The sequence below is a fragment of the Melanerpes formicivorus genome, unplaced genomic scaffold, assembly GCF_026170545.1.
Source record: "Melanerpes formicivorus ecotype bairdi unplaced genomic scaffold, bMelFor1.0.p_v2 SCAF_4, whole genome shotgun sequence".
Taxonomy (NCBI): domain Eukaryota; kingdom Metazoa; phylum Chordata; class Aves; order Piciformes; family Picidae; genus Melanerpes; species Melanerpes formicivorus.
The window spans coordinates 23,901,654-23,928,674 of NW_027142356.1; the positions used below are offsets into that span (position 1 = coordinate 23,901,654).

A 27,021-nucleotide genomic window follows, 5' to 3' on the forward strand; every position below is an offset into this window, starting at 1 on the left:
TTCTCTTCTTTTTATCTTTCTTTTCTCGTGCTCACCTCACTGAGTGTTGGTTTAAGAGCCGCTGCTAGCATTTAAATCACTTCCGTGCACATTTTTCCTGGTGCTAAGAAGAGAAACTGGTTTTAATTATGCATGCACTTTTACTGTTCCAGGAAAATGATAGATCCAGACCAAGTTCTAAGAAACTTGTGAGGCTTCTCAGTTAGTGTTACATCCTGAGTGATAGATTTTAGTGTACAGGCAAATAGTGCATTCTGATAGCTATGTAGCTAGTTCTACATGCAGTCTGTTGTCTGACTTTCACAAGCTGGTTGTGTTTTTGTTTCTGGGTCTTCACCTGGAAGAAGCAGCTAACAAGCAGAAGATTGAATCTGGTCTTTGGTTTCTCTTAACTCTGTTCAATTCCTTTCCCTCTGAGGATACTACTTGTTGACCTGATTTGCTTCTGTGGCTGCATTTGCTTTTCGAAGACACTGAAAGCAGGGCTCTTAATCTGTCAAGTGGGATATCAGGATCACAGCTGACATTTATTTGAATAAAAACTGAAGGAAAAAGGTGAATTTGTTCAGAGAAAAGTGAAATTGGGACCAAGCAATGAAGACTTGTCCTTAAAGCAGCTTTCAACTTGGGATGTAGATGGAAAACAAAAATTTCTCAGAGCTGTTCAATGAATAGCATAGAAACCCAGGTGCTTAGAAACTAAGTAGCTGGAACATTGTTGCTTGCAAGGAAAGGAACATGTTCAGTTGTGTGAGGCCTCAACGTGTACCATCTACACATGAGCTAAATGTTTGATTATTTTTTTTAAGCTTTTGATTTAAAGAGTCTTCAATGCAACTTTACACACTAATACCATATATATTCTAGATGACTACTTGAACTGATTTTTATCCTCTGTGTGAAATGGGCACAAACTTAGGAGGCTCCTTCTGAACATCTGGAAATACTTTTTATTGTCAGGGCAATCAGTTACCATCACAGGATGCTCAGAGAGGTTGTGGAGTCTCCTTCCTTGGAGTTGTAGAAAAGCCACCAGTCCTGGGAAACTGGCCATAGGTGGCCCAGCTTCAGCAGGGAAGTTGTTCCTGGTGATTTACAGAGGTCCCTTCAACCTCAACCATTCTGTGATTCAGTGAAAGGGGAATGCATGTGCATGGCTACACATAAGCAGGATTAAGTAAGTAGTGTGCTATCTTCTACTGCTTGTTAGCTCAAAGAAAGATCATCAAATTTTTTGCTTGGCTTTTTGCTTGTTTTTTTTGTGGTGTGACTAAAGCTTTTTTACATTCTTGTGGATTTTTGTGGATTCATTGTGGAAATCCCAAATCTTCCTGTACACTGTACTGCTTTTGGTGTGGATTATGTGCTTAGGGGGTGTGTCCTGGAATGATGGAGCAAATCTCTTGCATGATGCAAAAACTTCCCAACAAACAAGAAAACCCTACAGTGACATTAAGGTTTTGAGATTGCTATCTAGAAGACTGCATTCTGCATAACTGGTATATACTTTTGTTTTCTCTGTTACCTGAAATGGAAAATTCTATCCAGAAATGAGAAAAGGAATATTTACTTCAAGTCTAGGCAAAAACAAGGCTTTGAATTAATGCTCATGTAGGCTGAGGAGTCTTCCAACTCTGGCTCTTTCTCTGAGGGCAGTAGGATATTATCACAGTGCTGTGCTGCCTACAGCCTCCAGAACTTTCTGCTTGTTCTCTCTCCCTATGTGTATTTAATCTCTGGTAAGCAGAGCTGACATGCCAGGGAGCAATTTTTTAGTGCTTCCTACATACAGAAAACTAATCATAGCTACACCTACTTGTGGGAAAACTGTTGTGAGCAGGCACTGAGGCAGGAGGGAGCCTTTTGAAAAGGTATATTCTTGCCCTGTCAGAAGAGCTCTGACAGTTGCAATGATGCTTGTTGCAATGATTGCCTGGTTCAGATCCTTTTCACCTTACCTAACTCTGATCACCTCAATCCAATTTCCAGAAAATGTAGTGGAAACTTGCTTGTAGGATACATTGCAGTGTGTTAGGAAGTGAGGTTGTGTATGGGCCAGGCATTAGGCTGTCTTGCTAAGAGGTTGAAACTTCAGGTGACTGAAGTCTAAAGTGCTCTTCTGGGATAAACAGTGAAAAGGCTAAGAAAAAAAGTGTGCTTTGTAACATTCTTTTTGTCTAGAGCTGCCTTGTTCTCTCAAAACAAAAATTGATACTGTGAGACCTTGTGTATGATGCTGCTTTGGTGGTCTCTTATTGCTGCCTTGAGGCCTGTTTTTGTGAATTGTTCACCTAAGCTGAAGTAAAGTCTGATGTCTAAGCATTTTATATTTTACTGGGCCTCAGTTCAATTGGTAGTTGCATCCTGTTACTGTAGGAATTGGTACAGTGTCTTCAGCACATGAGTGCATAAGAACCTGCCTTGATGTTGAAAGTGAGATGTTCTCTGTGCACGATGGACCAAATGGTCATTTTATCCATAAAGCAAGACAACCCTCTGCTAGGAGCCATATTCTAACTTGTCTGCATGTAGAGTCTCTTAGTATATATTAGTGCCTTGTTATTATTGTTAATCTAATTGCAAGGTAATAGAAACTTTCAGGCAGGTGCTATGATTTGATTTTTATTTTTTTTTGGTTGATTTTTATTGCCATTCTATTCCCATTGTATTTCTGTCTTTCAGACAAACATGTTTTCCCCTGGTGCGTTTTTAATGGCGCCAGTATGGAGGAGGAAGGGCTAAATATGATGGCTTGTGTGTACATAAGTTGCTCCCACCCTTTTTTTTTTCCTTCTAATAAAACTTCGTTCTCCCTTTTTGATGTATAGCTGCCAGGAAAGTGTTTGCCATACCTTGTTGGTGAATATGTGAAGGCTGAAACTGCCAAAATTCAAAATGTTTCTTCTTGGTGGGTTTATAATTTGACAGCCAAATGAGGTAGCGTTGGTTAGCTTCACAGTTCAAAGTACCTATGCCAGAAGGCTGTAAGCCAAATGTTTAATTTTAGGGTTGATCCTCCTGTAGCAAGTTGGCAGTAATCTGAAATTATTGGTGGCTGTAGTTCATGCTCTGTGCACTACAGTAATTTTTTTATTTGGTGGGAAGAATTTGGCCTTTATTATCCCTAGTACTGCTCTGGTATAGTTGCACTGTAATTAAAGAAAGCATTTGAGATAGTATGTGAAGATCAAAAACTTAGCAGTTACAGTGAGGCTAAAAATGCAAGTCCATACCAATCCATGCTTGTTCTATAGTTAAGCTTACAGGACTCTTGATGTCCATATACAATGTAAAGATTCAATGAAAAGATTATCTTCTTTACACTGTACAATATAGATTGTAGCAAAGGCAAGGAAAGTCGGGTAGTGATATTGCCAGATTAAGAGTCCTGCCCGCAGTAGAGAGAAATAGTACACCCCAGTGTCCCCATTATCCAGGGGAAATAAGGTAGCATATCAAAGTATGCTAATGAACAAAGTTTCAGGAGTGAATTTTTGTGCTCACCATCCTTAATGCTTGACTGTTAACTGAAGTCTCTTGTCAAAAACTGTTGCCACGTTTTCCTTTTCAGGCTACTCAGAAATCATCCTCTAAACCTGGTGTGCAGCATTTGAAATCCAGAATAGGTGCAGTTGGCTAGAATGGCTTGTTCTGTTGTGTTTCATTATAAAGGGAACGCTTTTCTCAAACAGGAGATCTACCTTGATGCTTTTACACATCCCTGGTGCATTGGAAAGGAAATTTGGCGAGACACACTGTGTCTAGATCTCAAATATCCTGTGGTTAGAAGAGAATTTGTGTTGGGCTAAAGTGTTACATGGTTTGAACAAGCAGGAGAGCATTCAATTAGAAGCTACCCGTGGTTTGCTGGGTATAGAAGTACAGCTGTGTTACACTGACAGGCTAAACATCAAATGTTGAACTTCTTTTGTTGACTTATGTTGATGACAACATTGCTCACCTGGATATTTTTATGTGATTTTGCACTAAAAATGTGTGGAGAGAACAGAACCAAATAGTCAATCGAAGAAATGTAACAGTAAGATTGCTTTTATGACTTGATTTTGTTTACTTTTATTCATCTGCATTCTAATACAGTCTATTTATGATTGCTGTCTTCTACAAAGATGCAATTATATTGATTTCACAGAGTAGGTCTGTCTCTAGGACTGAATAAGGGAGCTGCCTGCAGGACTGTACTCGGTGCTTTTGGAGAGGCTGGAAGGATTATGATGAAAGGGTTTAGTGATTACAGAGACCCAAAGGATAAATTTCATGGTTACAGCAATTGAGTTCCAATAGGTTGGCTTTTCCACACCCCCACACCCCCACACCCCCCCCAAACCTAGTTTGGCCACTTGAAGTTCATGTTCCATGGACAGTTTTTGCAGGCAGCCATCTTAAGCAGTGTTAGTAAATTCTTTTTTAATGTGTTTCCTAAGGTTTTTAAACTACAAACCTAACACAGAATTTGTATGTTGTAAGTCATGCCAAAACCCTTCATGGTTCATTAGCATGACTGAACAGGTTAGATACTCTGTATAATCCTGCAGAAGTAGAAGGGAATGACAGAACGGTAGGGCTTGGAAGGGACCTCTCAGGATCATTTAGTCCAGCCTCCTCTGCTAGACCAGGACCATCTAGAGTAAATCACACAGGAACATGTCCAGGGTAAGAAGAGCTCTTGGTTGGGTTGCACAAGACTGAAGAATTAAGAGACTTGAAAATCGGTGCTTCTCTTAACATTGGGCTCAGGCAGCTGTAGATCCTTTTGACTTCTCTGCACTTGTTATCTCTTACTTTTCAAAGTCACTTTTCTTGCACCCTAGCCTGCCTCTGCTTGGTTTCCCTTACTCTTTTAGGTTCCCACTTTTACCCTGATCCCTTTTGGGACAAATGGTTTCCCTCTCCTCTAGAATATTGATTCACTAGCATGCTCCAAAAGAATAGAGACAGGGCATGCTGAGTGTGCCTCTTTATCCTTTCTCTACTGCCCACTGAGTTTTAAAAAAACTCTGTGTAGAGTCCTGTTCACCACTTCCTGCTGGAGTGTGCCTAGCTGGCTTGTGAGGCTGGATCAGAGTCAAACCTGTCCATGAGTAAGATCTCTAAGGGGGTGGTAGCATGTGTGGCACAGATGGCATCTTCCTAAACATAGGTGCCAGATCTTAACAAGCTTCTGTGAGCATGTGCTAGCTGAATTATTGCTTTTCCCCCCCTATTTTGGTGACTCCATCTTGATATAAGAGAGAACCTCAACCTATCACTGAACGGAAAAACAACAAGAAGCAAACTGCTTTCAATAAACTCTTCTTTCAAAAACATGGGACAATTGTACCTTCTTGGCAAAGGATAAAATAATTAGCTTCATTATAGCACCAAACTTATGCAAAAATTAAGCTTAGGGCAAGCATGTAGCATAGCATTCTGTGAGCTGAAATATGTGAAATTTGGCAATGTTAAAAGCATTTAAAATCAGAATTGTGTAAGAAAAGAGATTTGAGTAAAAACAATACCACCAGTTAAACAGGTTTTCTCTAAATTAAAGTTTTATGCAAAGACTTCAACTGATTGAAGTGACATATGTCATATAATATTAGTAATTACTTTTGGTCTGGATTTTTTTCCCCTGGAGAATCCTGCTATTAAGTGGTTCTGCACCTTTAATTATGATAACTGCAGTTATTTCTTTGTCTTGACTCCTTCAGTCCAATAGACAATTACATGAGCAGCCATAAACATCTCCTGGTTTTTATGGTTTGTCTCCTTGGCATTGGATCTTTGGTCCTCTGTATGCTGTCCTCTTCCCACTTGTGCAAAGTACATGTGTTACTGTTGCTCTGAATTTGTAATAGGTTGTGCTTATTTTGCACAACATTTGGGGGACATGGAGAATTGGGGCCCTGTTTGTCAGACCTGATGTTGCTGTGTGCTTTGTTTTCCAATTCTTTCGAAAATGCTGTCATCTTGAGAGGGGGGTGGTCTGAACTGCATGGTTATGTTGCTTCTGATTAAATGTGTTTTCCTTTTTTTGGTGAGCTGGTCTAGGTGATGATGTACTGTATCAGTGCCTTCCTAGCCATATGGTTGCATATTGCATTCTAAGTATTTTTGTGGTTTTGAATTTTTATGTGTTAATAGGCTTAGGAGGGGAAAGAAATAGCAGTTAAAGTAATAGCCTCTGAATGCCAGAAAGCAGGGTACCAGGTTACACATCTTAGTCTATTTGTTACACTTCTTGAAGGTAAGCTGGTATGCTGTGGTGAAGATTTTGTGTACAAGTGACAAGCCACTGATGGAATACTACTGATGTACCAGAGGTGGGGGGACTTGAGATACTCAGCAGGAAAAGGAACAGGAGTGGTAACAAAGCGGCAGTGGAGGTAGTAAAAGCAGGAGCAGGCTCCACAGCAGATTTCCCAGTATGAGTCAGTGAATGCACAGCTTCCCAGCTAGCTGTCAGGAAGGATCCAAAACAGAGTAGTGCAAGAGATCCAGGGTTCATGTTTATCATGCAAAGTCATGTGATCTTACTATATCTTAACTTGCCAACTTAGCCTTACTCAGAAGATCCTGTGCTGCAGTGCTTAACCGAAAAGGGGAGAGGGGGAAAAAAAAGGGGGGGGGGAGGGTTAGTATATAAAAGAGAGAGAGGGGGAAAAAAAATCCAGAAGGAAAAATAAAGAAAGTCTGGCAATGTGTTTTTATCCCTACATCATGCCGAGGAGACACTTAACGGTAAATGATCTGTGTATACCTGAGGTAAGATACTGTTTCTGCTTTCCCTGCACAGTGCTGCTGCAGCACGGAGCTGATCCAAACATTCGGAACACCGATGGGAAATCTGCGCTGGATCTAGCAGACCCTTCAGCAAAAGCTGTACTCACGGGTAAGATGCATACATCTCTCATCAGCGTTCCTTGTGGTTCATTTTTTGATTGTGAGCTCAGCATCATGAGAGCCTTCTGCCTTTGGGGGGTTTCTGTTGTGTAAAAGCCTTTTAAAACTGTCCTCTACCACTTCTCATATTTGATGCAACTGCTGTTAATCTTCTGTGCTGCTGTAGGTTTGCTCATACTACGTATGCTAATGCTGTAATTTTCTGGTTTAACATTATCCATCATTCACTGTGTTTCTGTATGGTTTTATGCTTTTCTTAATTGCTACTGAATATACAGATTGAATAAAAGCCCTTAACCCTTGAAATAAAGGAGAGAAAAAATAAAAGGGTGGAGAAAAAAAATTCAGGTCAGTTGTTTTAAGACCTTCACTGTTCAGCAAGCAAGGGCATTTGTATAACTATAAAAGTACCTGTGAGCAGAAAGACAATCTGCTCGTGATTGCAGAGATGAGTAGTTACGTTATGTTTTGCTGCAGATTCACATGCTGCCCTTTCCTTCCTCATTAGTAATTTATGATAGAACTTTCTCACCAATTGATTCCCCCCCCCCTTAGGAGATATTGGTGCCAAATAATATATGTTATTAAAATACTGTACAGATAAAACTTAGTTTTTCTATAAACTAATTGTTGTAGCGTATTGATAATCATTAAAAGTATAATATAGTAGCCTGTCAAATCTGTATCAAGAAATACACAGCCCTCTTTGCTGCTTTTGACATCTAGGAAATAACGTTCAGAGCAAAGTCATCTTGCATTTAAAAATACATACAATTAGATTTATGGAAAGGGAATGAGCAGCTGAGCTTCATTTGAAGCAATAGCTGTTTTTCTTCTTTTCATTTTCCCCCCCATTATCTCATTTTATTGACAGAGTAATTTATAGGTTATGTACTGTGCAGCACCCATATTCTTTCTTCAGATTATGTTCAAAGCACACCAGCTCCCTTGGCTTTGTCAGGAACATTTCCTCATCTTTTTTCCAGTCTGCTGACTGCTATACATAATTATATACAGCTCTGCAGTGATCTGAGAGTGCCTTTGGAACAGTGCACTTTAAATACATATGATTTAGTTTAATTACTCAGTGTCACATTTGAACACATTCCTACAGTGTTAACACTAACGTCACTTGCGCTATGCAGGTTAAGCTAACTTTCTGTTGTTAATGGGTCTGTTTGTACAGTCACCACAGATTGAAAGGGTACCAGGGAGTCGAGGTACCTCAAAGGTGTTAATGGACATTCAGTATTTAATTGCGGAGAACTTGGTATACATACAGTTTAGTGGTTCCAGGCTTGGAGCTGCTCCTCAGGCTGTGCTCAAAGATTCAGAGGATAGAAGACTTAGGACTTCACATCTGCCCCACTGACTTCTGCAGGCACTGAAACACTACCTTGTTCTTTAAGCAATGGAGTGGGCAATGGGTAATAGCAAACCAGTGGAGACTGATTAGAAGCATCCCTCTGAGATGCCCTGTGTCCCTAGCCTGACCTCTAATGCCTCATGTGTGAGCATCCAGGCTTCTGAAACCAATGGATGCTACCAGGTTGTGTGTATAAGCACCATACACAGAGCCACTTCTGCTGCTGTTTAGGTGTTTTAAAGATCCTAGAGATGTAATTTTTGTATATGTTTATTCTTCCTAGCAAGAAAATCAGCTTTTGGTTTTGTCAGCTTTGTCCTCAAGGTGGCTCTTGGCTACGCTGGGCTCTCTGTATGCTGTGCTCCAAGCTGTGTAAACAGGGTTTGAATCAGGCTGCAGCTGCTGTGTGATGCACAGTAACTGAAAAAGCTGACACTGGATGCCATTTAAATAGAAACTTTCTATGAAGAACTTACTTTTTTTTTCTGGATGCTGCCCTGCTTTCTAGTATCTCTGTTAGGCTGCTACTTTCTCAAGTGTTTTCCCATATGCTGTTACCTTCAGGTCTTGCTTCATCCCTCTGGAAGAAGGGGATTTAAGGGATTTATTAGGATCTATCTGGCTCAGGATAATCTTTAGCTACAGCAATGCTTTGCAATTAGGTGCATCAGAACTTAAAGGTATTACTGGATTAAGGATGCGTAGGATGTATTAATTTTCAGTATTTAATGTTCAATGGTGGGATTTTAGAAATGCTCATATTTATAGGTTTTAAAAGTGGGGTGATCCTGAAAGAACAACCTGTAATTGTTACTGTATTTGCATCTTTAAATGGCATGCATGTTAAGGTTGTTCTTACGGTATTAATTTCACCTCAAATTTAGCAACAGAAAACTTGCTGGTAATTAGTTAAAGCCTTTCAGTTTGACAAAAAATACTATGTCTTTTTTTTCTAAGGGACATTCCTGCTGTGTAAAAAGCATTTCTGATGTTCTGGCAGCAAATGCTGAATCCACAATGATTTGTTCTTTTCTGTCTTGATAGTGTAGAATAATGTATAGCGTCTTTTGCTCCTGAATTACAGAAAGGATATATATAAGGCAGTGTTTTCTGGGATGACTTCCAGCCATCTTCTTCCAATATTCTCTTAAAACTTATGTTTTAAAGGATGTATAATGCAGCTGAAGGACTAACATTTTGATGGGAATGGACTTCTTTTTTAAATGGAAAAAAACAACACCTTTTTATTTTAATGAAAGAAAAAAAAGAGTAATGGAGAATGTGATTTTTATTAATCAGGAAACAGTGGTTCTTGCCCCTTCTGCAGGATAAGCAGCACTTGTATGATTGTAACACTTGATAATTGAGAGGGGTGATTGTTTGTTTGTTTCCTCTTCCTTCCTTAGCATCCCTTACTGTTCCTGAATCAAGTTGTCAGGAAAAAAGATTGTAATCCTCTTTTTCTTTAGGCTGAAGTCATAATACAGGCTCCAAAAACATATTGCATCTAAAAACCAGGACTGTTACACACATCAGATCAATATCCTAGTTAATTTTATTTTACTTTAATTGCCTTTAATGTGGCTTCTGAGATGGGGACTCATCTTTGTCACCATACATAGTACTGTGAGGCTTACATCCAGAACAGGGCCTTTGGGAGATTTTGCATAACAAGTCGTAATTAGTCTTCATTGCTCTCTTTGCTTATTGTCACTTCAAACATTAGTATCCTTTTATATCTTTCCTGTACAGTATATGGAGAGCCAACAATATTGTTGATGATTTATGTAAATTATTTATTTTGATTTTCATACAGTGCTGCTTTTTTGCCACTTACCAATATTTTATGCTATTTGGAAATGCTACCTCTCCATGAATGGTCATTCTTGCACTTGAGCAGTTTCCATAGCTGCTAGCAGGAGCTGAAGGCACTTTGGTTGGATAATACCTCCTTGAATGATCCATGACACTGTTTTGTAATGTCAGTTTCAAGAATTACTCCCTTGAAAGAGGTCACAATGACAAAAGTTGGTGAACTGCTTTGACTTCAAAGGAAGATTTCTTGGGGTAGGAAATAATTTCTTGTTTGTTACTAGAATTGTTTTCCAAAGTTAAGAGGCTCTGATGTTCCTGCTTTCTGTTGGAAATAAGGTCTTTTACTTATTTACTCATTTGTAAAAGCCCTTATTTCCAACAGAAAGCAGGAACATCAGAGCCTCTTACCTTTGGTAAACAATGGAAAGCAGCCCTGAGGAGAGAGACTTGGGGGTGCTGGTGGACAAGAAGCTCAACACGAGCTCTCAGTGTGCACTTGCAGCCCGCAAAGCCAATCAGATCCTGGGCTGCATCAGGAGAAGTGTGGCCAGCAGGTCAAGGGAGGTGATCCTCCCCCTCTATTCAGCTCTGGTGAGACCCCACCTGGAGTACTGCATCCAGTTCTGGAGCCCCTATTACAAGAGGGATATGGACGTGCTGGAACGTGTCCAGAGAAGGGCCATGAGGATGATCAGAGGGCTGGAGCACCTCTCCTATGAGGACAGACTAAAAGAGTTGGGGCTGGAGAAGAGAAGGCTCTGAGGTGACCTATTTGTGGCCTTCCAGTATCTGAAGGGGGCCTACAGGAAGGCTGGGGAGGGACTTCTCAGGATATCAGGTAGTGATAGGACTAGGGGGAATGGAATGAAGCTGGAGGTGGGGAGATTCAGGCTGGATGTGAGGAGGAGGTTCTTCACCATGAGAGTGGTGAAACCCTGGAATGGGTTGTCCAGGGAGGTGGTTGGGGCGCCATCCCTGGAGGTGTTTAAGCCCAGGCTGGATGAGGCTGTGGCCAGGCTGATCTAGTGTGGGGTGTCCCTGCCCATGGCAGTGGGGTTTGAACTAGATGATCCTTGTGGTCCCTTCCAACTCTGACTGATACTATGGTACTTAAGTCCTGTTGAACATTCCTCCTTTCTGTGTTTTGGATGTCAAGGACAGCTTGATGCGTAGTAAGTACAGCTGGGCTAAGGTTGCCAGAGAGGTTAATGAGGATTCATGTTTCCATGTACTTGTCACGTCAACTTTTTAATTTAAATGGGGAGCATAGTCCATTTATTGAGGTATATTTGCACTTTAAAAAAAAAAAAGTGAATTGCCATCTATGCATAATCTCTTGCCATCTATGCAGGAAAAACCTGGTATTTCACTACAGAAAGTTTATTTAACTTTAGAGAATGGAAGATGGATCCTATGTACATCTCATGTCTTTTTAAATTAGCAGGAAGAAAATAAATTAGTTTGGGTGAGTTTTATTTTTACTCTGGCATCTTTGCAGCTTGACTGTCTCAAGTCCCTGAACTTTCTGTGGCTTTCAGCAATCTGGTCTAGAGAAAAGTGTCCCTGCCAGTGGCAGGGGAGTTGGAACTAGAAGATTTTTTTAAGGTCCATTTCAGCCCAAATGTTTCTTTGATTTCCTTCTGGGTTAGTAGTATTTCCTTTGAAGGCATTCTGGAATTATACTAGCACTTCATTTTAGGAGGTGCCATCCTGCTCTCCCTTTCCTTTTCTTGATCTAATTCTTAACACAGTACACTCTGAAGTCAGATACTGGACAAGATGTAGCCTCTGCCATTATGAAACAGTAAGATAAATATCAATGCAAAGGGAGAAACATTTTGGTGGTAAGGAGGGCAGCTGCTGCTAGAATGGTTTTGGCTGTCAGCTTCCCTGGGTCACCATCTTGTATGATGGTGACACAGAGATCTGCTGCCCTAGAGAGAAGTGCAAGAAATGCAGCAGTTGAGAAATATCCTTGCCCTGCAGAAAGCTTTTACCCTATTTTGTAGAGGCCTTTGGCATATGTCTTGAAGCAAGAGGTCTAAAGGGCCTTTTCCAGCACTTGTCTGTGCTTTGACTGTTGTGCTTTTGTGATTATTTGTTTATAATTAAGGTAGGCCTGCTCTCATAATTTTTGCCAAGGCCTGCTCAGGAGGAAACAAGCCATCTGCTCTGCTCACTGGTATAGATGTCGTGTGATACTTTGGCAATTGGGAGTCTGTGGTGACGCTTTACATCCAGTTTCTGGATAATTATGAGGCATGTCAGTCTTCCTTTGGGAGTGCTGGGGCATTGCTCTTCCAGCCTTTGGAAAATTAAAGGCAAAATGTACTTGTGGCACAGACTTAAGAAGTCTACAATTTAGGTGCTACTCATCTAGAAGCTCATAGTCTATGGCTATATAAATCTTGTCTTCCCATTTTAGAGGATATTCTAATTGCAGATATCTGCTTAGATTTGTAAATATGCACTTTTTAAAAAAGAATAAATCTCATTTAGTATGTGGTCTGGTTCCTGCTTCGGTGTGCACTGGTTACTTTGCAGGCTACAAGTGCAATGCCTTCCTTTCTCACTTCTGTTAGAGTCACATTTCCTTGCTTTTACATCGAGAGGAAAGACAAAGAAACGGTCTTATTTTGTTCTAGATGCCATGCCATACTTTGTGTGCATTTCTGCTGTATTTCCTTTTCAGGAAGAGCGGTCCTTGTTCTTTTTAACTGTCTACACCCAGAATTTCTCTTCGGTGTAAATGAAGTACTTTGGCGCCACTGGTATCTCTGATTCCCTTTCCCCTGTCCAGCACTGCATCGTTGTATCAAGAGAGCCTATCTTGCTTTAAGCAGTGAGCTCTGGTGTAACATCCAGTTGACTTCTGTAGTGATACTTTTTTTTTTTTTCCTTTTTAATTCCAGGTTCTATTCAAGTTAAGCTTGTTTTTTATTACCTCTCTGATTGCAGAAGAGATGAATGTTTTATGGGAGCTTGTAAGGGAATTGTGAATTCTTAAGTTTGTTTCCTTCAGCATGGTAGATTATTTAACCCAAATTACAAATTCTAAAGAAGGACTTGTTCAAGGGTTGATATGAGCTGGTATGTAAGTTCTGCCACCTAAATTTCCCATTTCCATGCCTCCTTATGCTTAGATTTCTTACTGGTGTGACTTTATTGGGACGCTCTGTTCTGTTCAGATTAGCTTTAGGATAATGGGAGCTTATCATCTTTCCCCCAGCTCTCTGTTTTAGAGATGAGTGATGTCATCCTCATTTTCTGTTCAAACTTAGTTGTGTGTCTCAAAGTCACTGTCTGGCTAGAACAGTTGACTTTTCCTTCTTGTTCCTATCCTATGTTTAGGCAAGGAGTTAAGTATGTAGTCTGTTGGTTAAATAAGAAGGGGCACCGTGGGATCCAGGATTGGCGCTTTAATGAAAAGCATGGTTTTGGTTTACACCATTCCCCTTGCCAGGTTTTTCATTCTTCAAGCTTTCTGTTTTACCATGATATCCATGTAGGAATATTTATTAAGAGCCCTCTGAACAGAATAAAACTCTTAACTTGTCAAAGGAACAAATTATCCTTTCAAAGCTTTCACAAAGCATCAAAATAAAGTCTTTCAATTCTCTAATTCTCATCTCTGCTATTGTATAGAATTTTGGATGTTTTGAATGCTTTCAGAAGCCTAAGGTATGCACATTTATTTAGCCTATACTCACACTGAAATTTAACAATGAACTCAAAAGAAGCTTTTCTTAACTACTTGTTTTTATTCAAATGGACAGAATAGCAAATAAGATCTCTAAACCTAACTACAGAGCCTGAAGTGTATTTTCCATGCTGCCCCAGGAAAATAATTACAGAAACATGTAAGAAGCATTTCTGTTTCTGTAGTGCATCAGAGCATTCATCTTTTTTGTCTCTTTGCTTTGAGTACTGACTTAATCTTATACTTTAGTGATTTTTGTTTGTTAATTAAGTAGTTTTATTTATTGTTAAGTATAGAGTTGGGTTGGGTTGGGTTTGGGGTTTCTTTGTTGGTTTTTTGCATAGTCTATATGTACATTTTTTATTATTACTGGCAATTTTTGCCAGCCCTGAGCCAAATAGTGTGTTGATCTCTACTACATGTTTCCACTGTTCATTAATAACTTTTTTGAATTCTTGTACCAAACCAGTCTTTTCACACTGTGTACTTGCACGTGATAGTAAGCCAGAGGGCAGTGGTAAGAAATGAGTGGGTGGAGCATGTTGTATGATGTGACTTTCCATTTCTTTCATTTTGTTTGTAAGTAGTAGCTATTTCAGTGTAGGTTTTGTATGTTATATTGGATTCTAATCTGTAATCTAGTCTGTAAGCAAGCATAAAACTATGAAATTTCTAGCTAGCTGGATAATTCCTGCAAACAGTGCTCCCATTGCTGTTCTCTGTTGTACTGAATGTTCAAGAGCAGTCTTTCATACTTGACTGTTTTTGTGGGGGTTTTTTCTGCAAGTGAATTCATGTTTAAATTTTGAAAGAGATGAACCACTGAAAGCTGTGAATATGTGGACAAAACATTTATGACTATTTTTTTCCAGACTGAACAGATGAATCTGAAAGAATGTTAATGTTGCATAAGGAAAATACACTGACTGGGAAGTGGGAGAGGCAGACAATTTTACCTTTTTATGCACTTATTAGGACACAGACTCTGCATATGAAACTGCTTACTATTCCCTACTGCCTCATTCAGCAGGATGGATGGGAGTGCTCTGGGGAGGAATCAAGACTATGCAGTGAAGTACAGTGTTGTCCATATGGCTTCTGCTTCATTTGCTGCGAGAATTGAAAGCAAGAGTGGTGCAAGATAGGGGGTGGGTGAAAATAGGTTGTGTGTTTAAGACAGCTAAATATTTCCTTTGGAAACAAGGGTTTTCTTCTTGATTCTGATCAGCATTTCCATGATTGAATGTGTTACTATAACATGCTGAAGAGCAGTGGTGTTTTGCTATTCCATCTCAACTCTGTTAGCAGCTGAGTAAAGATGTCTTGTATCCTGCTATATAGTATCATAGTATCAGTCAGGGTTGGAAGGGACCACAAGGATCATCTAGTTCCAACCCCCCCTGCCATGGGCAGGGATGCCCCACACTAGATCAGGATAGGATGTAGGTTTGAAGCGGCTCATGTGTTACTTCATTGCTTCCCAGATAAGGAAGCACTGTTACAAAAAGTAGCATGTGATTGAACTTATGGGATGTTTTCCCATTCTTTCTGCACTTGGTGACACTGGCTCATGCAGCTGGTTCTCGCAGTGCTCTTATGTACTCTGGCCAGTGCTATCCTACTTTTGGTCTCAGTTCCAGGAACTCGGCTTGTCCTTCTTAAGCTTGGCCCCCACTTCCTGCCAGTACATTCACATGCATGCATATGCACACCCCTTACAACTCCATCCTTTTCTCTTCCTCTTACTATGCCTATAGGTTTGTTTTTGTTTTTCTGCTTTTTGGTGGTTTCCTTTGTTTGGTTTGTTTAGGATTTTGTGGCTTTTGCTTGTGTTTTTTTTTTTCGTTCCCCCCTCCTCCTAGCTCTTAATCATGGTTGTATTCCAAATTCTTCATCCAAAATCCATGATTACTTTGGCTGCTCTGTCCAGCTAGCTTCCTTACTCTACATCCCATTTTCTTCTTCCTCCCCTCACCTATATATTCCCAGACAGTGTCAGGTATGACTTCCGTTCTCTTAATGAATGTTGAATAAATGCCCAGATTTCAAGAGAGTGCTATGTAAATATTGTGTTGTTTCAGGTTGTTAATTTTTGTGGCTTTCCAACCTCCTTCTTTTATGCTAGTAATGTTTTATTATTTCATTTCCACGGGAGCTATTTTTTAGTTTGAAGCAGCATACAAACTTTAAAATAAAGTATTTGTTTCTTTCAAAATAACTAACCCAGCCAGGTGCATGTGGTTTGAAAGGTCATACTTTAATAATCTCAGGAAAGAAGCATAATTCTGACGCCCTACTTGAAAGCCGTGACTCAGCTGAGGTCTTCCAGTAAGAAGCTTTGACAAACTTGAAAGTATGCATTTAAGGTAGATTTGCTGTGTGTGTATACTGAATTTAATAATATCACTGGAAATAAATCCATCAATTATTCTGATTGGTAGAGATATGTTAGTCTTAGGGGAAGGTTTCTTCTCGTTTTCCAAAGTGAAAAAGAGCTGAAAGTCAGTCCTTAAGCTCTTGGTTTGGTCCCTCTGCTACAGAGCGCTCTGGGCTGCATTGGAGATTTTCTGTACAGAACTGCTGCATCAGTTTTGTTTTGTCGATGTTTGGTTTGTTCTTGCCAGCTGAAAAGTGCTCACACCTTGTCAAGAAATGGGCACGGGGCCCATCCTGAATTCTCTGCAGCACAGGGCAAGAATAAAACATTAAAAAGTAGTTAATACTTCTGAAATTTGAGGGGATTTGGGGTTTTGAGCTCCATTAATGTTAATGAAAAATAGTTTTAGGGAAATCTTTAGAAAGGAGAAGTTGCTTTTTGCTTCCTTTTTTCCTTTATGAGGCATTAAATGTCTAGAAATTTTTGTATAAATCTTTAAAAAAGATCTTCATCTCCTGCTTGTGTAACTTATCTCTGAAAGTCATTGTGTTAGTTCTCAAGTCCCTGTAGCTTTGTTAACCTATGATTTAAGATTGTGATTACTCTTACCTAGTAGGAAATCCATTTTTAACAGTATGTTTGAAAATTCTTTCTTAGGATTTCTTGAATTTGTACTTAATGTTATGGCAGTCCCCTGTGGATTTATGTGCAGCTCCTTGAAACTTCCATGCCCTAGATTTTGTCTTGCCCTTCTGCTAATGCTGCCATTCTCATAGCAGGGTTGGAAGTGCAGCACATGGTTGTCTCAGATGTCCTGTTTCACCCTGGGATGCTCGATCATAAACTGAATGGGGATGTGCACTGGACTTTGCTTCCAACAGTTCCTATTTGCTTTCCCATTTATGCAGTAAATAAAGCAGGTGTCCTGCAGATGATATTTAATTTGTTGTGCCATCTTGATTCATATACTGAATTCAGAGTGAGTCAGAGATCCTGTGAGAGGGGAAGTTTGTTGTGGTCATAGCAGAATGCTCATACATGCAAGCTGAGTTGAATATGCACAGGAAGTTAACCAGGTATTGCAGGGGAATGCGTTTAACTTTAGACCTCTGGAGCATCAACTTTTTTGGACTTTGCTCAGCATTCCCCTTTACTCCTGTCCCTCATTTCCCTAGGTGTCTTTTCTCCTGAGCTGTCTAATCCAAGATGCAGTCTTCAGCAATCTGCAGTTTATTCAGATGAGCTTGGGTTTTTCAGATTGGCCATGATAGGCATTTCTTCTCACTTTGGATGACCGAAGTGATCTGACACATTTCAAGTCTCTACTCTGAAATGCCTAGACTTCTCAGAGGTTTGAAGGGGTTCTATATTTTGTTCAAATACATGAAATAGTATATGTGAATTCTGTGGAAAGCATGAACACTTCCTTGTAGATGTGGGGCAGTTGCTTTAGTGTAATTTTTAAAATCAGATTGACATAGATAAGAAGAATTTCAGCCTGAAGGGTTCAAAGTTGGCAGAATTAAAATGGAAGCTAGTCTTCAAATCATAGTTAATTAACCTTTAGTTTCTTAGCAGCTACCACAATTGCTCCCAGCTCTGTCTATAATTAGTATATTGAAAAAAAAGTTATTTCTTGGATGTAACTTGGTTTGCTTTCATGTGTTTCTGAGCTTAGGCCACCTACCTTGAAGTCTTTTTTAAATTAATTTCTGGGCATAGTGGGCTTTTATAATTGCAGAAATATGTAATTGAAATGGAGTTGGCCTGACTTGGTGGTTGAGTTGATCTGATTCAGCAGGCTCAGATACCATTTATGTTTCATGTGGCCACAGGTTAGTTCTTTGTTGTGCTGTGCAAAAATTTCCAGGGATGAATAAGGAGATACAAGAAGCTTATACTTAGTGTAAGTTACATGACGATACTGACTGGCCTGTATTGACAGCCCAAGTGCCACAGGTCTGATGTGGCATGTTTTCTGTGGCTTGACATACAAGCCTGGTGTCCAAACATTGTGGCTACCCTCCTGACTTGTTCTGTTGAACAGGCAGTAATTTGAGGAAAAAGGGAGGGGGAGGAAGGAAACTTAAAGGAAATACCCATAACCTCTTCTTTAGTGGACACTTGCAAAGAATAGTTTGGGCCTGAAAGAGACTTGGTTTTTTTTCCTACAAGTATTCCAGATTTTCCTCTGCTGTGACTGTAACTCCATTTAGAATCTGAATGTGGGGGCTTGGTGCATATATTTCTACTTAAACAATATACTGCATATAACATTGAAATAGAACTGCATTGCTTCTATTGTATTTTCCACATGCTATTTAATTCTGGGGAAAGTTTGTTTTATACCAAGGGTTTAGTGCATGGAGAGCATTTCCATTCTCCTAGATACATACATATGCATGTTACCACAAAACTGTGCCAGTTCCCATGTGTTTTGAATGTTGGTTTTATGTAGAGTTACTGTTGGAAGTGTCAATTTCCATTGATTTACTGTTAATATTTTACAACTTTCTGGAGAAACTAATTTTCTGCTTAGCTAAGTAGCCATCCTGTTAAGCTAAGTGGCTATTGAGTATTGAGTGCTAAGATTCAGAAGTCCCAGGGTTTAGTGTCACAAGCTTGTGTTTGTTTCATCTTCCTTTTTTCTGGGGCTAGGTGGAAAGCAGTCTCTATTACTATTTTAAAAGATTAAATTGCTTATTTACTTGTTAAAATTATTGTAAAACAAAAATCATCCTTAACTTACATTCACTTAGAAGATGGCTTAGCCTAAAACCCAAACAAACGAAACTGTATTTCTATTCTCCCAGGAGGCTGGAATAAGAAGGGAGAAAAACTCGTTCTGTAGTGTTTGTCTTCTTAATTTATCACTGGAAGGCAAACAGATCCTGTGGTGAATAATTCTGATGCATGACCTTGAATTTCATAGAACATGATGCATTTTAGATTTTTTAGGTAGCAATAAAATACCTTAAATTTATTGAAGTAACAGGACATTTCAGGGGTTTTTTATTCTTTGGGGCTGGTATATGGATCTGTGACTGAAGAACATGGAAAATTTAGTTTAAGACAGTCAGACTATGTTTTTTGAGACCTTTTGTTTGTTGAAAAATTCAGACTCAACAGAAGATTTATTAGGTTCATTTTCATGCTTTCTAACTATTTGTTGTGATCATTGAATAACAATCAAGTCTGTTTCTGTGTGACAAAATCACTTGTTATACTTCAGTTTTCACTGGGAAGAATAAGTATTAGCATTTAAATTGAAATTTCTAATTTCCTCTTGTGTATGTCCTTAGGGTTCAATCCTGCCAGATGCTGAGCCACTGTAAGCTGGGGTCTATCCAGACATTTAAAGGTTGCTTGCTGAAACAGGGCCGCAATGTTCACTACCTGGAATAAAGGTGGAGCTCATTCCAATGAAGGTCTCACTGGGTGCTGTTCTGCTCTGGGGTCCTATGGGTGATTTGAGGGCAATGAAAAAGAAAAAGGAAAAAAACAAAGTAAGGAAAAAAAAAAGCTTTGTTCCAAGTGATTTGTTTAAATTATATATTTTTCCTGCATGCAGCTATTTTAGGAGAAGCATAATATGTAGATACAAAGAAATAATGCAGGTTGAAGCGGTGTTTCCCAGCAGAGTAATAAACAGGTAGACCTATTAATTTGCAGTTTCTATTTTTGTTGTCCTCATAGGCAAAAATTCTCTTCAAAAATTTTAAGTCAAAATTTCTGAGCTGTAGAGAGCATGTCTTTAATGCACCGTGTTTTCATAACTGTGCTATCCCTGATGGCTATTTGTGAAACTTACGTTCAGATATGGAAAGGCAGGACATGTCCTTCAAACCTCTTGTGTCTGAGTGAGTCAGTTGTTTTTGTGTGGCTGTCCAACATCCTGGAGACAAGATTTCTGTCTTGGTGCTTTCCATATAAAGGGGGTCTCACAAGTTCAAATGTCTTTATTTAGTCCTGGGATTAACATGGGATCTCTTTCCTCTTTAGCGTTCTTCTACAGCCAGCTACAGTCACTGCATTGCAGTCTTCCACTTTGGGCTTGTGATTCTTCACTGTGCCATCGTCAGGAGCCCCTAATAATTCAAGGGCATACAACAAGCCTTGTTGATTTCTCTATACTGTGTGCAGCACAAGGCAGGCACAGAACAAGATCTCTTTTTTCCCTAACTGTCCATGTCTATCTTTGGTCCCCTTCAGCAGAAATGACCGCTGTCACTTTTTCTTCTAAAGTTCAACAGTTCTATTTTTCTTCTTATTGCATGGCTAGAGTTGTTCTTTCTAGGTGGTGGACTCCATCTTCATATATAATGTTCATCCAAAAGCCACCTAATGAGGCTAATTGCTGCTTTGCTGCTGTTGTTTGCTTTGCACTGCTTTTATGAGGGTAGGGAAGGAAAAGGGTTTTGCTGCATGCAGTGTCTTGTGGGTGCACTGTGTGGAGACTTTCAATGCCTTAGGAGTTTCCCCTGAAATAAGAATTCATTTGCCATTTGTGCATGACTGTTTATCACATTGTCACAAAGATTCAAAGTTTTATATATAATGCAGAAAATAATCTTACATTAATAATAATGCTAAACCTCTAGGTAATAATTTTGGAGGTGGTTTTTTAAATTATGACCTCATTGGGCGGCAAAAAGTCATCTATGCCTTTGAAAATGCCTCAGCTGTGGTCTGTCTGTCTTTCTGATTAAATTTTTCAGGAAACTAGCAGCAAAGATTCAGCTTCCCATGTCTCACAAGCCTCTTTGATTCTGGTATGCTTTAGATTTTTTTTTAAATTTCATTTTTCTTTGTGATTTGTACCTAATTTAGTTGCATTTAATAATATGATTAAGTTTCCCCTGTAGTGCAGTGGGACAGTTCTTATGCTTAAAAGAACAATATGAGTAAGTGCCTTCCTCCACTGGTGAAGGTATAACAGTTTCTAATATTAGCATAATAGTTAATCTATTGTCAGTCTTGGACCAAGACACAAAATTTTGAATTGCCACTACACTGTTAATGAAAAAATTCCATGCATTTGGCAAGCTGTAACATAAATTTAGAAGAACTCTTCTGGTGCTTTGGAAATGCAGTGGTAAATCATACTCAATTAGGTTGCCACACATAGAGAACCAGAATTAAAGAACAGTAGGCCATAAAATGTGAATATATGTGTTCTGTTCTGTGTCTTTCGTAAACAGTAAGTATCAGAAACCTTTGTTTTTCCACAGTGCTTTTTCTACATCTGTTGCACAAAGGCAGCTACATCTTTAAGAGCAGAAGGATAGTTTTCAGTGGTAGCCTAGAGACTCTGTAGCTGAGACTTGTTATGTGTATGTTCTAGATGTGATACATAGACATGGCTGTCATTTCCTTGTAAATGCTTACAGGCCCAAAACTTGGACAAAAGAGGATTGATCTCTGTGATTCCCATAGTCTAAGAATTTCTTTTTCATAACAAAAGCAGGCTGTCTCTTCATATTTTATTAGTCTGAAATGTTTTAAGATTAGACTTCCCTCTATGGATGATAAGCTTATTTGCTGCTTTGTTCCAGACTCTACAGATCCTGCAGCTTTGGGTGATAAAACTGTTTAATAAGAGCCTGCTAGGCCATACATGACTCATGTATTTGTAATTGTTGCATCTATTAGCCCTTTTAAACAGCTGGGGAGATGACTTGTGGCATCAGCAATTCTGTCATTAGGTCAGCATAGTTTGGTCTTTTGAGAACTGATCACAAAACAGAAAGTCACAAAGTTTGTTCTTACTGCCTAGATTAGCAGTAAGAAGCACAGGCGATCTCGGTGGACCAGAACTGCTTTACCAAAGAAAATCAAAACCTACTAAGAATTTTCAGCTAGATTAAAAGAGCACGAAATACTTTCTCTTTTTGGGGGCATGCAAGAGTTTATTCTTTCCCCCTCCAATTTCCCAGGTTTCTGTGCGTGTATAGATAGATGTTCCTGGTTCAAGGGGACTGTGTTTATTTAACTGTCTTCATTTAGCACTTAATAAGAAAATTGGTTCTGTATGCCTAATCTTAGTCATTTGGAAATAGCAATTTGTGTAGCTGTGGCTGTGAGATTAAGGATAGCTTGGGTGTGTGGACAATTCTACTTGATCTCATTTCTTCCTTCTTAATTGCCACTTGCCTTTGTTTAACAGAGAAATTAAGCTGACTGAGAAGTAGAATGTCTGACATTCATTTGTTAATTTATTATTAATTCTCTTATGCCTACATTAAAGTTAATGGATTTGTGTCCTTTTTGTACTTTACAGTGTCAACATCTGAGATTCAAAAAGTGGTTTGATGTTGCAGAATCACAGAAACTGTTGAGCTGGAAAGGACCTAAGTGGAATGCCTAGTCCAGTCCAACTGCTCAGATAGAGTCAGCTGGAGCAGATTGCATAGGACTGTGTCCAGTCAGGTTTTGAAAAGCTCCAAGGATGGAGACTCCACAACCTGTCTGGGCAGCCTAATCTAGTGTTTGATCACCCTTAGAATTTAAAACAAACAAACCAACCCCCCAAACAATAAAAACCAACCAAAAATGGACTAGAAAAGATGTAGTGACAACAAAGTAATAACAGGTAGTTTTGTCAGTGTCTGAAACCAAGTATTTTTGTTTAATAGTTTCAATGTATTCATGGCTGGACCAGGAGCAGCCAATTTAGTAGATGTTTATGCTGAGTTCAGACATGTGCCTCTAGCTGCCTGCCCATGTGCAAGTCTGCCTCAATTTGAGAAAACTGAGTTTCTGAAAATTTTGTTACAGCTCAAAGTTGTATACTTCATTGCTGTAGAAAATGTTTGCTCAGTTTACTTCTTTAAGGTACCAGTTATACCCCAGAGTACAGTATCAGGTGTGGAACTGATGGGAGATTGAGGAAACCATACAAGTACACAGCAGCCAGCTTTGAGTCTTTAAATAGTGTTTATCAAACTTTTGACAACAGATGATAGTGGAACACTTCAGCTCAGCCATGACTTGTTGAAGACCTATTCAAAATATGTGGCCATTCAATCTAGAAAGTGTGTATAGATTAAGTAATTTCTAGTGAAGCGCTTTGAGCAGTAAGACCATTTCCACAGAAGATTTAAAAAACAAACACACAGAGAGAAAAAAACAACAACAAGAAAAAGGTTTGTGTTAGGGATATTCAGCTGAAATGAAGTAATTAACTTGGTTAATTGCATGTGCTGTATAGACTTAAACAGGGTTTTAGTTGCATTTGCTTTGCCTTTCTTTCCAGACATCAGCTAGCAGCTTCTCTCTTGAAACAAACTTATGTTGATTTTTATTATTGGGTTTTTTTCCCTGGATTTCACCTCTTCTCAAGGATGAGAATTTGGTTGCAGATGAAGTTTGATCAGTTACAGTGTTTAGTTGTACTTATCCAAGACTACTACTACTTATTATCCTTCTGCTCTGGAAAATGTCTAAACTGGTGGAGGGAAAGTATATGATTAAAAATGTCTGTGTGGCTATAAGCTTTGTTTTAATTAAATCAAACTCAGAGTCTTGGGGAATTGCATAGGGAGGAGGGAGGAGCAAGAAAACTGTAGAAATATCTGAAGGCTGAAAGTCAGGGTGGAACATGCTCAGAAATGTCAGAATTTAGCTGTGCCCAGGTGTCCAGAGTTTTTGTCATAGCTGGTAACTGGGACTCCTAATATGCTGTTAGCTCCATGTCTTAGAGTGGAAAGAATCAAGTCTAGAGTAGGAGTTAGTTGGTGAACGGTAAGTTGTAAGATTTGCTCTTACAGCAGGAGTAAGAGGTAGAGTGGGAAGCATCACCTCTAAGTAAGCAGGCCATGTAAATATGGTATTGACAAAGGTTATTGCAATGCAAAGGCTCCTGCCTTAGATTTTGTCCCAGGCATTTCATTTCCAGGTGGTGATTTCAGCATTTGGAAGGATCACTTTCTTCTTAGTTGTTGCTCTAGCAAGCATGTTGCAGTGCATTAGATTAGGGTGTGGAGTGGATTGTCTGAAGGACGTCCGTGTAGTGCACTCTGAGACTGCTACAGTATATGCACAAAACTGCAGCAAGTCAGGATGATGAGGACTACTTTGAAAACTCTCTCCAGATCTATAAAAAAAATGCTTATGTAAATACATCAGAGTTCAGAAGTATCAGAGGCAGCTTTATCAGCCATTCTTGTTACAGCCCTCTGGTTAGACTCTTCCAGGTCATTGAGCTAACCCAGACTTTTACAGTGGTAGTAGTAGTTTTTACAGTGGATTGGTGTTGCCTCTGGCAAAAATGAGAAGTGTTTCTGTATGTGGCCAAAGGTGCTTTCTTCTTACAGGAATAGCTATTTTCCATCACGCTCCTCCTCAGTCTGTGGATGCTTGATTTATTGTCCCTAAATATTTTGATCCTATCATGCTATTTTTAATGCTTTCCTATGTTACTGAAGCAACCAAAACTTTTTAACAAATGGAGGAATGGCATTGGTATGAATTTGCTGTCACTCGTGTATTGCACGAACAGAAGTGTGTGCTGCAGTTTGCAGTACTGTCATTGCTTGTGTTCTTCCAGTCTCTGCAGGTGTTTGATAAGCACTTAGGCAGGGGCAATGAATCTTGCTTTCATTTAGAGTGGTTAAAATTCTGAGTAATGTCACCAGATCCTGGATATGTTCACCATGTGATGTTGTCATTGCCAAATGTGACTGTGTGCTTGCAAGTATCAGCTGTCAGATCAATATAGTTTAAAAGTTTTGCTTCTCAGGTATAGTCTTGTGAACGATTCGCCTTGAGCAGAGGCTTAGTATTGGTGAAGGTAGAGAGAAGAACTTTACCTGTAACAATGCATTTTCAGTGGCCAGTGTTTTATGAGCATCCCAAGGTGTCATGTCTTTAAGCGTTTGGAATGGATTTTGATGCAAAGTCACTACCCTTAATATTTTATTTGTATATGTATGGTGTTGATATTGTGTGAGGTTTGCTACACGCCAAGGAAATATTTCTACACCTTAATTCACCGGCAAGATATGTAATGTTTTTCTCGATACTGAAATAATTCTTGCCTAACCCTTCTTTCCTTTGGCCTGGATCAGCTCTCTGTTCTGTTCTGTTTTGTTTCTTTTCTCTGCCTGTTGTACTTCCCTCTAGAATTTTTCTTCTCTCTAGGCACCTTCATAAGTTTTAGGGTACCTAGGTGCGCTCAGAATGCTGTCTAAAACAAGTCCTTTTTTTGCCTATCCTCCTCCGGTGGTCTCTATAAGAGGGCTGAAGTACACACTCCTTGAAGTGAAACTGCCAGACAGAATGGAATCTGTATCATGTGGAAGGTGAAATAAGTGCATGCCCTAGCTTATCTTACTTGGAGATTTGTCACTCCATGCACTGCAGAGAGTCCATATTTTTGTAATTCAGTACTTGCAGTTGCTTATTGTTGCTATAGAATGCTGTGTGCTTTAGATAGACCAATAACTCCAGTGATAGTAGTATTATGCATGTAAACCATTTAGGAAGGAATGTTGACTCTGATAATGGCACTAGGTAGAGCAATTGATAATGTGGCTGCAAATCTCTCATCTACTTGGGATTTGTGCTGCTCAGGCAGTCTTGCTGAAAAGGCACAATGACATGAGTTGAACAGGTTAACGAAGTAGTATGCAGGCTTGGTTTCTGCATTCTAAAAAAAGGTGACAGTAATGCAAAGGGAGGTCTAGAGATATTGCAGGCAGTACTGTCTTCCTTTAGAGCAATGATAATCTGACATTTAATGAAATAGGTACATTTGCAGTGGAGCGTGGCAGCACAGTGCAGGGCAGCAGAGCAGGATTCATTTCAGTGCATGTTTGAGTTGAAGAGAAAGGGACTCTTTGTGATAAAGAAATGTGATAGCCCTTCTTTGATGCTGCAGTTTGACAAAGCAAGTTAGTCACGAGAATATCAAGGTCAATAGGGCTGCTCATATGCATGCTTTAAGATAGGGGTACTTCACTAGTTTTTGGATTCAGAATAGGTGTTTTATGATCTACAACTTCTCTGTAGTGAAAAGGAAAAGAGCTGAATTAAGCTAAAAAAACTGAAAATAAAAGGTGTAAGTAAATGTAGAGAAAATTGATTTTTATATTCATCTTGTTACTATTTTGGTGGCTGAAACGATCATCAAATCTGACCTTCAGGGTCCTTTTACACTGCTAGAGCAGAGTAAACAAGTCTTCCTGTGTTTGAGGATCAGGGTCTGGCAAAACCAGGGAAACAGAGTATGGGGTTTTCTGTACTCTGGATGCAAAGGACGTTGAACTCCATGGAGATTTCTGTATTGTAAGTCCAAGACCTACCTTGTTACAGAGGATCATGACAGACAATCTGCCTAATAATTGACTGTGCTCTAGCATGCAAGTGAGTGGTGACGCCCTGGAATGGATTTTCCAGGGAAGTGGTTGAGGCCCCATCCCTGGAGGTGTTTAAGACCAGGCTGGATGAGGCTCTGGCTAGCCTGATCTAGTGTGGGGTGTCCCTGCCCGTGGCAGGGGGGTTGGAACTAGATGATCCTTGTGGTTCCTTCCAACCCTCACTGATTCTATGATTCTAAGTATTAGAGGACAAAAGATCTATTTAAAGCCCAGTTCAGAAATCATTCCTGTGCTAGCTATGAACCTAATAATTTCCAGCCTAAAGGTATTCATGGCTATTTACTGGTTATTAGTTCCAATGCTAGCAATGGCACTTAATGTACAGAGATCTTCCAGTCCTCTGTCTCTCGCCACCAGTTTAGAGGGAGGCTTAAATGTGACAGTGAAGACAGGTAAGTGGCCTTGAGTCAAAGTAGCAGAGCATGTGAAATGCCTCAACTCAGGATTTGAGCTTGAATGTTCAGCAAAATTTGTAGAAGCATAT

At 39.5% G+C, this 27,021-nt stretch overlaps 1 protein-coding gene across 2 annotated transcripts in view; it reads left to right on the forward strand.

The window, feature by feature from the left end:
* The window catches only part of TNKS (tankyrase), a 123,000-nt gene that overhangs the window by 17,735 nt on the left and 78,244 nt on the right, over positions 1–27,021 (forward strand). For both annotated transcript variants that reach the window (XM_068137316.1, XM_068137317.1), the window contains exon 3: positions 6,794–6,889. In XM_068137316.1, coding sequence (XP_067993417.1) covers positions 6,794–6,889 — 96 coding nt within the window. The remainder of the gene's footprint in view (positions 1–6,793; positions 6,890–27,021) is intronic.